Genomic DNA, 13168 nt, shown 5'->3' on the forward strand with positions numbered 1-13168 from the left:
AAGTGGAAGGCAGTCTCAGTTAAGACTGAGTTCTTCTTAACCTGTAGGATCTAACATTAGCTTCTTCCTGCCTTGTTTCCTTAGGTGTGGCTATCTTACTCATTTGAAATGCAGTTAGTTTATTGGTTTCACTTGCCCCCCTCATTCTCATTGATTTGATTTAATTTTTTAATATGTATGATGTTTATGTTTTCAAAACTCATAACTGTATTCAGAAATGTTATTCTTTCCTGTATCCCTTCTACTCCATCCTTCTCCATCTATCTTTGTTGGTAACAAACTTAATTATTTCCTAGTTTTATCCTTCCTTTCCTTTTGTAATAATCAAAAACATATACTACTCGTGTGTTTTCTTATTTAACTTGTTCCTTACACACACGCACAAAATAACACATTACATGTGCCCTTTTGTACTTTGGGGTTTTTTTCTTTCACTTAATAGCTCCTAGAAAATACCATTGTCAGTTCATAGTTGCCTTCCTTATTCTTTTTACAGCTGTACAATATTTCATTGTGGTTATATATCATAGTTTATTCAGCCAGTATCACTTGCACAGCAGGATTTTTTGGGAGACAGTTACAAATTTTTGACAGTGATTAAGAAAAAAAAAATGCAAATATGATTTGAGTTTTTCATGCATCCCACATCTATTTATATAATCAAATACACTGTTAAACATTTAAATTCTATAGTTGAGAAAACCAGAGTATCTTTATTAAAATCCCCAAGCATAATAGTCAACTTATGAAATGTAGAGTGCAGCTGGTTATATTATTTTCCTACCATCTACTAGTTTATTACCATACATTAGTTATAAGCTGAGGGAAGAAAGTGAGGATTGAATGAGAGATATTCCAGATGAAGATCAATAATTTTCATTGATTTAAAATTTATCAAAACTAGAGACATCTTTGTACCTTGTAGTACTGTCACTAAGGAAAAGTCAAATGACAATATAAATGACAAAAGTCAAGTGATAATATGATACAGCAGCAGCAAAAAAACAAAGGAAATCCAGAATGGTTAAGTCTTTTGTGATCAAGGGTTAATTGTATTGTAAGTTGTCATCTTCCTCTCTATAGGGCTAAGGGTATTTCTGAGATAATTTTCCTTTTTTCAACTCTGCAAATGTCTAATACTTGTATTCAACAATAATTTTGCGAGGTACTTTAGGATTAATGTAGACTTAATTCTGGAAAGTTGAGAGTTGTGACTGTTGACAAAAATAATTACAATACAGTATCTGAAAGTAGGTAGATAATTTCAGATATAACGAAAGGAAGGCAAAATTATGAATACTTATAATATATAGTGAAGAGGAAATATAAGTTGTAAACATTCAAAATTTAAAACAATATTTTGGGAAAACCGTGACAATCAGTATTTATCAAAATTTAATACTGAAAAAATCAGTTTCTAAACTATTAAGATATTTAGAGTATGATGAATGAAAAATTTTCTTGAAATAAATTAGTTTTTTGGGGCTTATTCTTGCTAATAAGCTTGTGGCAAGCCTTATGATCCTATTGTGGACATGTGTATAGGTGAACAGGCCATCATGAGATTTTTTGTTTGTTTGTTTACTGAGCCAGTCTTTTCCACTATATGACACTAGTGGAACCAGACTTGATTATCCCTAATTTCTTTCAGGAAAATTTCAGGCAAGCATGATTAACTAGGGAAGTCTTTGTTGTGCTATGGAAATAACACTAGATCAAGAATCAAGCGATCAGGGTCTGAAGCCTACTCTGCCCCTAAGAAGTTATGTCAACCTATTTAGGCATCATTTTCTTTTCTGTAATGTGAGCATATTTATTTGTATGTTCTCTCAAGACCCTTTTTAATATTTTTGGTAGCTGTGTACAGGACCATTTTGGGTTGTTGGAAATTAAAGACTGTGGGGGCCACTTTCCTTGCAAGTCCCCCCAGCTGCCATGGATAAGAGTAATCATGACTGAGACATGATGTGATCTGCTTGGGGAAGAGAAGTGGCCATTTTCCCAGAGGAAAAAGGCCATGAGCAGTGGCCAGTTCCTCAGGGGAAAAAGGTGTTGAGCTCCCTCCTCCAGCGGCTTTTACTGGGTTGTTTTTTACTGGGTTTACTGGGTTACACAGGAATACAGGGTGGCAAGGATCAAACAGTAGATAACATTTCAAAGAAATCTGAGGGCTTACTATGAGTCAGAGTCTGTCAGGAGCAGAGTTTTAGGGTTTCCTGCTCGAACCCTTAACATGTGAATGAAAGCACTCTTTAGCAGAGCAGATTTTACAGGTTTATGAGGAAGTCTTTCTGATGCCAGATTTTTCCCTAGGGGACACTCTGGCAAGGCAAGGGAGCTGTACCTCTCCCCAACAAGTATTCAGGCTTAAGGGGATTAGTGCCAGGAAGCCCTTCTCCCAGAGAACATGGGGACTCAAGCTATGTCAAAGCCGGGGGCTGGGGGCGGGGTGGGGGGGAGAGTCCATTGCTCTTTGTTGCAGCCCCCCCAGTCCTTCCCTGAAGGCCTCCCAAATGATCAAGTCTGGCTTACGTTGCCCCCTGCTGTTGAGGGGTCTTACCCTTCATTGACTTCTGACCAAGCTTTGGGGGCAGGAAGAGGAAACTGAGGCAGCATTTGCTACCAGAGGCAAGCTTTGTCTCCTGTGGCTCGCATTCCAAAGGTCGTCCCTCGCCCTTAGCCACAAGGGGTCTAGATACAATTTCTAGAACCAGGCAGAGCAGTCTGCAACAAAAGACATACTGTATATATTAAGTATAATACTTTTTATATTAAGTAAGGTATATGTGCATGTTCAAAAATGACAAGAAAAAAATTATTGAAACTTCAAGAACTTATGGGGATAGAAAGTAGTTTGCGATAGATGTTTTATTATCAGTGTTAATCTGTATGCTGATCTATAATACATGAATTTTAGGATAGTCATGTACCCTATAATGGAAGAAACTCCTGTGATCTAGGAAGGTATTGAAAAGAACACAAAAATAATTGGAAGAATTCTGCTCATTGTAAAATTCAAAAAGAGCTCTAAAATACTTGGTGTAACAAGCCTTGAACTATATACCCTTTTGTGTGGTTATGGTGGCTGTCTGTGTAAAATTAAATGCTTTATTTTTTCCATAGATATTTATAAAGCCGGCCCTTCAGTTAGAATTGGGTGCTAGAGCACAGAACAATATAAACTCAAACTTTACATTTTTGCCTTGGAACTTAATATCCAGTAATAGCAATGGATAATAAGAAACATATTTACAAATTATATACACTACAAAGAAAGATAAATAGTGATGTGGTGGAAAGGAAGGAGGAAAGAAAAAGAGAGGGGTAGGGCAAAGGAAGTAGGGGGCAGGGTAGGTCAAGAGCTGGGACCTGAATATTGAAAAGAAACTAGCCAGACAAAGACCAGGCAGATAAAAGGTGGATACACTGCCACAAAGTGGAAAAGATTGATATGCCTAAGGAACAGAAAGAAGGGCAATATAAGGCCAGGAGCCAGTTGAGGGGAGGAAAGAGAACCTTGAGAGGTTTTGGAGAATTAGGACAGTCATTTAGGGCATTGATCATGGTAAGGATAGTAAGGAGTTGAGATTTCATTCCAAGAAACTATTGAAGGTTTTTAAAAAATATTTTTATTTATTTATTTTTTAGATAGAGGGTAAGGGAAGGAGAAAGAGTGGAAGAGAAACATCAGTGTGTGTTTGCCTCTCTGGGGACCCGGCCTGCAACCCAGGCATGTGCCTGGACTGGGAATGAACCGGCAACCCCCTGCTTCACAGGCCCGTGCTCAATCCACTGAGCCACACCAGCCAGGTCTATTGAAGGGAAATTTATTGGCAAAATTATTGACATTTTTTTCTTCAAGTTTCTTTTATCTCCTACCTCTGTAGTTCTTTAATCTTCAATACTGTGTAAAACCTCACTTATGTTAATATCATTTAGACACACATACAGCTGATTAATATTATAAATCTAATTTTAATAATTTCCAATATAAGCTTTAAGCAGGAAAAATTACTATATTTATGGACTATAAGACCCCCCCCAAATTTGGGAGGAAAAGCAGGGTGCATTTTATAGTCCAAATGTAGCTTACTTGGCTCGCTATGGGGGGGGGGGCAGTGGTGGAGCTGGGTCATAGGTTATTAAATATTTTACCACATTTTTTGCTTCAAATTTTTTTTCTATTTTACTCCAAAACCTAGGTGCATTTTATGGTCCAGTGTGTCTTATAGTCCTAAAAACACTGTGCTTGGTGTAATAAACATTTTTTAGAGATTACTTTTGTCTTTGTATGGAAAGAAATTAGAGGAAAGCAACAGTGGAAGCAGTCAGACTATTAATAGTGCAGGAAAGAGATGAGTTTAGGGGAGAAGGAAGAAGTGAACAGAATTGGTATATTTTTTGCAGATGGGATTGATTGAATTTGCTGATGGGACTGTATATGAGAGGCAAAGGCAATATTCTTAAATAATACATATTTTTTTTAAATTCAAAATTAATCTTTTAAAATGTAATATTTAATGCCAGCATTTTACATGATTAATATTGTCATGACAATTTTGTCATTTTTAGTTTATTTTGTACCCTTTTGTTTCCAGGCTTACGCATCTGGATGTGACATTGTTATACTGGGAAGTGATTTTGAAAGACTACAAATAATCCCAGGAGCTAAACATGGAAATATTCAAGTAGGATGTGTAGACTGTTCAGTGCAACAAGGCAAGGTTTGTAATCTTTTTTTTTTAAGGTTTGTAATCTTACGAGATTCTTTTTTAATATGGTTTATGCCAGGATAATTTCTGAAGTATATTTCCTTTTGAATTAGAGACTTGTTTTGTTTCAAGGACAATATGGCTACAAATTTCTTTGGCTCCCTACATGCACTGTAGAGAACAAAATCCTGATTCTCTTATATGTACCTTTGAGATTTTCAGGAATCCTATTCTTATATAATTTTGAAATAAAGTATAATCTCTATGAGTTGACAATGAACTTAATACTACCTATATAACAAGTATAAAGCTTACTTATTTAAAAATTGATTGGATCAAAGGATAGGAATGACAGTAGTGCTTTCCATCTATTTACAAATAAACTACTGAAGAGAAGTTATATATTAAGAGTCATTTTTTTTTTTTTTTTGGTCTGCAAACAGTTATCTCCTTGTAGCTTCTGGATAAATTTTGTACTAAAATGAAGATAAGGTCTTTTAAAGTCTGTAATTTTTTGTTAATTTATTGCAAGTTTGTCAGAAAAATGAAAAATTTTATCTGGACTTCTATTTGCATATGAAAAGTAAAAAGTAACCTTAAAAGCAAAATAGCAACAATGAAAGAAAGGGCATGTGATGCCATATGAGGTTAAATACAGTTCTATATAGACCAGAATTGGGAGGGTCATAACTAGGAGGCATCATAGTATATAGCACCTTGTAATAGGTGGCTAGACCTAGGTATAGCTCCTTAGGGGCTAAACTAGGATGGACTTTACAAATCTACTAAAAATTTTTTGCTGGATATTTCAATACTTTGACTGTATGATTCCACCAGAATATTTTGTGTGAGGAACCTAAGTGGACCCAAAGCTTTTTAAAAAATCTAATAATTTCTAATAGACCTGACAGTCTGAAAATTTCTTTCTTGGGTCCTAATTTAAAGAAACTCATGGTAAAATGAATTTTCACTCTTGCAATCTTTACCTTGTTGTTGATCACTCTTTTTGTTACTCCTGGGTCTCCTTTCCTTTAATATAGTTACAAGTGTCTCTCACCTATCTTTCTTTTGTTCACTCCTTTCATTCTCACTGTACTAAAAAACGGTATTTATTATGGAATGCCAAAAATTATTGACATTTTTTTCTTCAAGTTTCTTTTATCTCCTACCTCTGTAGTTCCTTAATCTTTAATACTGTGTAAAACCTCACTTATGTTAATATCATTTAGACATTCATATGGCTGATTAATATTATAAATCTAATTTTAATAATTTCCAATATAAGTTATCTTTTTCTGGCTAGATTACATGACAGTTCAAGTTAAAATGAAGAAGTTATTTGGTTTTATAATCATTCTGATAAAAGGCAATTTTTTTTTTACTTATATCAGGTATTGGGAAGGAAGGTATCAGGAAGAAAATTTTGTAGGTTTGAGTGTATGGAGACTTCTGTTTGCCTTTAAGAAGGAAATGCTTCTTGATACCATGGGCATCAGTATGTTATCATTATTGTCTTTGCAGTACTACCGATTAATTTTTCTGGGAAAATTCATGTGCATTTATCTTGTATTCATTTGCCTAAAAACATTCCTAACTTACCATTACCTTGGGAAAGTTCTAACTGTTCACCTTGGTCATGGGACCCAATATGACTGGCTCAAATCTGCCTTTTTGGCTTTATGTTCCTTATTTTGTTGTAAAGAACACTATTCTAGCTTGGCTGGTGGTCAGTCCCCTCCAAACACAAAGTGCATCTTTTAGTTTCTACACTTGTGTTCATATTATGTCTTACTTCTAAAATAGAATATTTATTGTACTTTGAAGAGATACTACCTATATTTTAAAGCACAGGTGGCAAACAAAAGGCTCGCAGACCAGATCTGGCCCTCTACCTTGTTTTGTTCAGCCTGGTACCTTGTTTCTGCCTGGCGGCAGCAACGAACTCTCACTTAACTGTTAAGGAGTAGTTACATTTATGCAGTCCTGAAATTGTATTTGGCCCTTTGAAGGCACCCACAAGGCCAGTGTGGCCCCTGGTGAAAATGAGTTTGACACCCTGCTTCAGAGGCCCAAACTAAACACTCCCTCCCAGACCAACTCCGTGCAGATGATTCTATAGGCTAAGAACTCCTCAGAACACTTAATATATACATTAAAAAGGTTTTTTTTCTAATGTATGTTATATTTTCATTCCTTACCTCCCTTTGCTAGATTATATATTCTTATTTTTATCCCTGATTCATTCATTCATTTTATCTATCTTCTGATATTTCAATGCTCTTCATTTGTGACACACTCAAACTTTAGTAATAGCTACCTTATAAAACAGACCCAAGAAGGGTTGTGCTCCATTGATTTAAATAGTAAATTTTAAATATATTCACATAAAGTGGAATATTAAACACACTCCTTAGAGAGTTCACAAAAGAACATATCTAAGTTTTATTTTTAAAAAGTTAAATATACACTCACAGAATTGTCAACTTTGAAGACTGATAACCTAAAAATTGATTTTTTTTAGTCCTCATCCAAGGACATGTTTATTGGTTTTAGAGAAGGAGGAAATGGGGTGAGAGAGAGAGAGAAATCAGTTGGTTTTCTCCTGTATGTTCCCTGACCAGGGATCTAACATGCAACCCTTTGGTGTACAGGACGATGCTCCAACCAACTGAGTCACCGTACCAGGGCCAAAAACTGATTTTTAAGTCATGTCAGATTTTATCAGGGACAAGGAATACATGAATACATATTCTTCTGTGAGAAGGGAATTAACATTTACTATGCATCTTATAATATACTAGATATTTTACAAATGTTATTTCAATAATCAAAGTAATTCTCTTAGGAAGATAGTATATACATATTATAAATATAGATTGAGAAACTAAGGTTCAGAAAGTTTAGCTTGCTAGTTACACATTTAGTAACTGACAGTGTATATTGGGATTTTGATCCAGACATGGTGGTCTCTAAAACTGACATTCTCAGGTATTGGTGCCTGAAATTGCACATGTATTTTAAGTTATATTATTCATTTCTCTTTTGCTCTTCAGATTCATAAGTATGTTAACATATCCGTAATTTTTATTTCTTTTTTTTAAGATTGCAGCATCCTATGGAAATATTATATCTGTTTTTGAACCAGTTAAACTACAGAAGCAAAAGAAAAATTTGGTCAGTAACTTATTATTTTCCTTTTAGGAATTGAAATGTCATGAGTATTATAAGATGTTATTTTTTAGAATACAAAAAATCAGTGATCATTAAATCAGTATGTTATACACTGTAATTAAAGATAAGTGTTAAATGCCACTTTTATGTTAAAAATGTTTAAATCTTTCATTGAAATTGAATTAAACTAAATTGTGCTAATGAATTGTCTTGAAATATTTTTTCTGACATTTTTTCTTTTATATTTGAAGAGTCAACAACTTTAAGTTTGGCAGTTATAAATAAAATTGTTGCTAGTGCGAACACTATTCTCTAGTCATATGTGGCACTTTATTCTTCAATTTTATGATCTACATTTATATAGTTTTTCTGCCTTAAGTATTTTCTTCTAACAGTTACAGGTTTTAATTGTGGGTGTTAACATACCTCCAGGACTTATTTTCTTCTCCTTATCATATCATGTAATATAACTGTTAACAAGCCAGTGAATTTTTTAAATAAAGAAATTATATTCAGGAATAGTTCTCAAACCTGGTTAAAACTATAGTTTATATAAATATTGAAGTTATGGGGTAGATTTCTTGGTTGCTTCAATGCTTTTAAGTATGGCAGACAGACCAGGTTATTTTACCCATCTCCACTGAAGATTAAACTAGAAATTTAAACCATATGGAAGAATATCACTATAGTGTAGTCCAAAGAACATTTATTAGGAGTCAGATGACTGGGGTTTCCCTGCTGCTTTTTAAGTATTTGATTCTAAGCAAAGAGCATTATGAGACTCTGCTCAATTTTGAAATTAGTTACTATTTATTCATGCAGCATGGGCTATTGTAAGGATGACATATCAGAGATTATATAGAAATCTGTTAAGTGTGAAGAATTAAACAGCGTTTTAATAATAGACATGCCTTTATATATCTTTTTAAATATATATTTTATTGTTTATGCCATTACAGTTGTCCCACTTCCCCCCACCTTGCACACCCCCTCTCCCACCACTCTCCCCCTTTAGTTTATGACCACGTGTCTCAAGTTCTTTAGATTCTATATTTCCCATACTACTCTTGCTCTCCCCCCTATTTTCTACCTACTGTCTATGCTAGTTGGTTTTTGTACCTTCTCCCCCCTTCTCCTCCTCCTACTACCCTGTTGCTAACCCTCCATGTGATCTCCATTTCTATGGTTCCACTCCTGATCTAGCTGTCCTCTTAGTTTGCTTTTGTTTTAGGTGTGGTTGTTACTAACTGTGAGTTTGCTGTCCTTTCACTGTTCATATTTTTTATCTTCTTTTTCTTAGGTAAGTCCCTTTAACATTTCATATAATAAGGGCTTGGTGATGATGAACTTGAACTTGACCTTATCTGAGAAGCGTCTTATCTGCCCTTCCATTCTAAATGAAAGCTTTACTGGATAGATCAATCTTGAATGTAGGTCTTTGGATTTCATGACTTGGAATACTTCTTTCCAGCCCTTCTTGCCTGTAAAGTCTCTTTTGAGAAATCCGCTGACAGTCTGATGTGGACTCCTTTGTAGGTGACTGTCCCCTTATCTCTTGCTGCTTCTAGGATTCTCTCCTTGATTTTAATCTTGGCTAATGTAATGATGATGTGCCTTGGTGTGTTCCTTCTTGGGTCCAACTTCTTGGGGACTCTCTGAGCTTCCTGGACTTCCTGGAAGTCTACTTCCTTTGCCAGATTGGGGAAGTTTTTTTTTATTATTTCTTCAAATAAGGTTTCCACTTGTGGCTGTTCCTCTTCCCCTTCTAGTACTCCTATAATTTGGATGTTGGAACATTTAAAGATGTCCTGGAGGTTCCTAAGCCTCTCCTCATTTTTATGAATTCTTGTTTCTTCATTCTTTTCTTTTTGGTCATTTTTTTTGTTCCTTCTGGTCCACTTGATTGATTTGAGTCCCAGTTTCCTTCCCATCAGTATTGGTTCCCTGTGCATTTCCCTTCATTTCGCTTAGTTTAGCCTTCATATTTTCATCTAATTTGTGACTAAAATTGACCAGTTCTATGAGGATCCTGATCACCAGTGTTTTGAACTGTGCATCTGATAGGTTGGATCTCTTGGTAGCTTAGAAGTTTGGCTCTGGGGCTTTGAGCTATTCTTCTTGAGCCATATATTTTGGTCTGTTTATGCCTGTTATGTATGATGGGCGGAGCCTTGGGTGTTCACCAAGGCAGGGCAACCCAGTGGCTGGTTTGTGACCCTGTATGTGGGGGTGGGGTCAGAGAGGGGCAATGGCATTTGTTCTGCTCTCTCTCGGATTTCCGTCCTATCTACCACTTTCTGCAAGCAAATTGGGCCCTTCTGGTGCTGGTTCCCATATGTGTGGGCTTGGGCACCCTCCAGGACCCTGTGGGTCTCTCCAATGAACTCTCTGTGAACCTCCCTGGTACCTCAACCCCCAAAAGATTTTCCAGTTGGTGCTTTTAGGCTTTAATTCCCAGCTCTGGGGCCCCGGTTTGCACTGTCTGTCTCACTGCTCATTTTTTTGCCTGGTTTATCTGTGCACGAATGTGTGACCCCGGTCAGCCAGCCGCCTTGCACCCTCACTGGGTCTGCCCATTGCCACCCCACACCTGGGATCTGCCAACCACAGCCTGGGCGCCTGGGTCAGTCTGGTCACTTTTTCCTGCGAGACCCCTCTCTGCCAGCTGCTGACTCTGCCCCTCTTACCGGTCTGGCTGAATGGTTCATTGTTGTCAGACTTCTGTATAGTTCAGTTTTCTGTCTGTTTTGGTTGTGTTTTTGTTACTAAATCTTTGTTGTCTTTAAACTTGGTTATGTGAGGAGGCACAATGTTTCTACCTATGCCTCCCTCTTGGCCGGAAGTACCTTTATATATCTTTTAATAGTTTTCATTTTTCACTTCACTCATTAGTATCTTACATATTTCTCTGACTTAGTTTTGCAGCTATTATTTCCTTCTTTATAAATAAGGCAGTAGAGGCCCAAAAAGAAATGCGACTTGATCGATGAAACAGCTATTGAGCCATAGAAAGAGTAAAATGAGCTTTATTGATTCCTAGATGTGAGCATTCTTCTTTCTGCCTTGTGTTAATGAAAAATATTTTCTCTGGATTGATACTCATTTTTAACTTTTATGAAAGGTGAGTCCACAATTCTCCCCTGATTTTTGTGCTTATATATTAATAAATCCATTATTAGAAGCTCTTGTAGCCTTATGAATTAGTAACTGACAGTACTAAAAATAAATTTTAAAGGTGGTCGCTCTACTCAGAACAATGTATTTCAAATAATAATATATTTGTTAAATGAAATAACTAACTTTTAACAAATCTGTGTGTTATGTTAAAATGCCTGTATTAGTAAGGGTAGAATTAATATTTTTAGTTGCCCACTTGCTCTTGTTATATGATATTTTGATATAATAGTATCAAAAACTTATTAAGAAGACTTTAGATAGAGAGTAAAAAAAAAGCTTGGTAAATAAGGGGAAAACTGGATTAGATGGAAAAATCATACACTTGGAAGGCACCCAAAATCTCTTATTTCAGGATACGGTTTCAGAGAATCTTTAGACCCTCATAAAAAGATATTATTTCCTTTTCTTTGTACCTTCTGGAATATTCTTTTAAGGCAGTGGTTCTTCCTTAGAGGTACTTGCTGTTCACAGCCAGTAGTTGATACATGTGTCCAGTTCTTGCCCTGGGGATTTCTGCATCTGTAGGTGTGGGGGTTTGTGTAGATACTTGTACATCTCCTTTTGGAGAACATTCTGATGTGTACTTGATTCAGAACCATTCCTGCAAAGTGGTGTTCTATATGAAAGCATATTCCTCAGTCCATCTGTGTCAAAATCATCTAGGTGTTGGTTTAAAGTGCAGATTCTTGTGCCCCATCTTGACCTTTTGAGGCTGAACCTTTGGATAAGGGTCTTGGAAATTGGAAATTTTGATAAATATCCAGGCTACTGTATAGGCTACTATACATGGGTCTTGGAAATTTGAATTTTTAATAAATATCCTGGCTACCGTACATTCTTATACTAGTATATACATACTTGTATGTACAAGTATGAGAGTCACTACATTGAGTGTTTTTTTAAATATATTTTTGATTATGCTATTACAGTTGTCCCATTTTCCTCCCTTTATTCCCCTCCACCCTGTACCCTCCTCCCACCTACAGTCCCCCCAGTTCATGTCCATGGGTCATACATATAAATTCTTCAGCTTCTGCATTTCCCATACTATTCTTAACTTCCCCCTGTCTATTTTGTACCTACTATTTATGCTTCTTATTCCTGTACTTTATCCTACATTCTTCCCCCACCTCTCCCCACTGATAATCCTCCATGCGATCTCCATTTCTGTGGGTCTGTTCCTATTCTAGTTATTTGCTTGTGTTTGTTTGTTTTGTTTAGGTTCAGTTGTTGATAGTTGTGAGTTTGTCGTCATTTTACTGTTCATAGTTTTTTATCTTCTTCTTTTCCTTAGATAAGTCCCTTTATCATTTCATATAATAAGGGCTTGGTAATGATGAGCTCCTTTAACTTGACCTTATCTGGGAAGCACTTTATTTGCCCTTGCATGCTAAATGAAAGCTTTGCTGGATAGAGGACTCTTGGATGTAGGTCCTTGCCTTTCATGACTTGGAATACTTCTTTCCAGCCCCTTCTTGCCTATAAAGTTTCTTTTGCGAAATCAGCCGATAGTGTTATGGGAACACCTTTGTAGGAGTTCTCATAAGACTTTCATCTGTCTCCTTTTTTCTTGCTGTTTTTAAGATTCTCTTCTTATCTTTAATCTTGGGTAATGTAATTATGATGTGCCTTGGTGTGTGCTTCCTTGGGTCCAACTTCTTTGGGACTCTGAGCTTCCTGGATTTCCTGGAAGTCTATTTCCTTTGCCAGATTAGAGAAGTTCTCCTTCATTATTTTTTGAAGTAAGTTTTCGATTTCTTGCTGTTGTTCTTCTCTTTCTGGCACCCCTATGATTTGGATGTTGGAACATTTCAAGTTGTCCCAAAGGTTCCTAAGCCTCTCCTCATGTTTTTGAGTTCTTGTTTCTTCATCTGTTCTGATAGAATGTTTATTTCTTTCTTCTGGTACAGACCATTCATTTGAGTCCCCATTTCCTTCCTGTCACTGTTGGTTCCCTGTACATTTCCCTTTAATTCACTTTTCATAGCTTTCACTTTTTCCTGTATTTTGTGACCATACTCAACCATTTCTGTGAATATCCTGATTACCAGTGTTTTGAATTGTGCATCCGATAGATTGGCTATCCCACATTAAGAGTGTTTATGGGT

At 36.1% G+C, this 13168-nt stretch overlaps 1 protein-coding gene across 7 annotated transcripts in view; it reads left to right on the plus strand.

The window, feature by feature from the left end:
- The window catches only part of DMXL1 (Dmx like 1), a 168612-nt gene that overhangs the window by 20709 nt on the left and 134735 nt on the right, over positions 1 to 13168 (plus strand). For all 7 annotated transcript variants that reach the window (XM_053665319.1, XM_053665318.1, XM_053665316.1 and 4 more), the window contains exons 2-3: positions 4599 to 4724; positions 7815 to 7886. In XM_053665319.1, the coding sequence (XP_053521294.1) occupies positions 4599 to 4724; positions 7815 to 7886 (198 nt within the window). The remainder of the gene's footprint in view (positions 1 to 4598; positions 4725 to 7814; positions 7887 to 13168) is intronic.

This window comes from Artibeus jamaicensis, unplaced genomic scaffold (assembly GCF_021234435.1).
Source record: "Artibeus jamaicensis isolate MK-2021 breed Jamaican fruit bat unplaced genomic scaffold, CSHL_Jam_final contig_402, whole genome shotgun sequence".
NCBI lineage: Eukaryota > Metazoa > Chordata > Mammalia > Chiroptera > Phyllostomidae > Artibeus > Artibeus jamaicensis.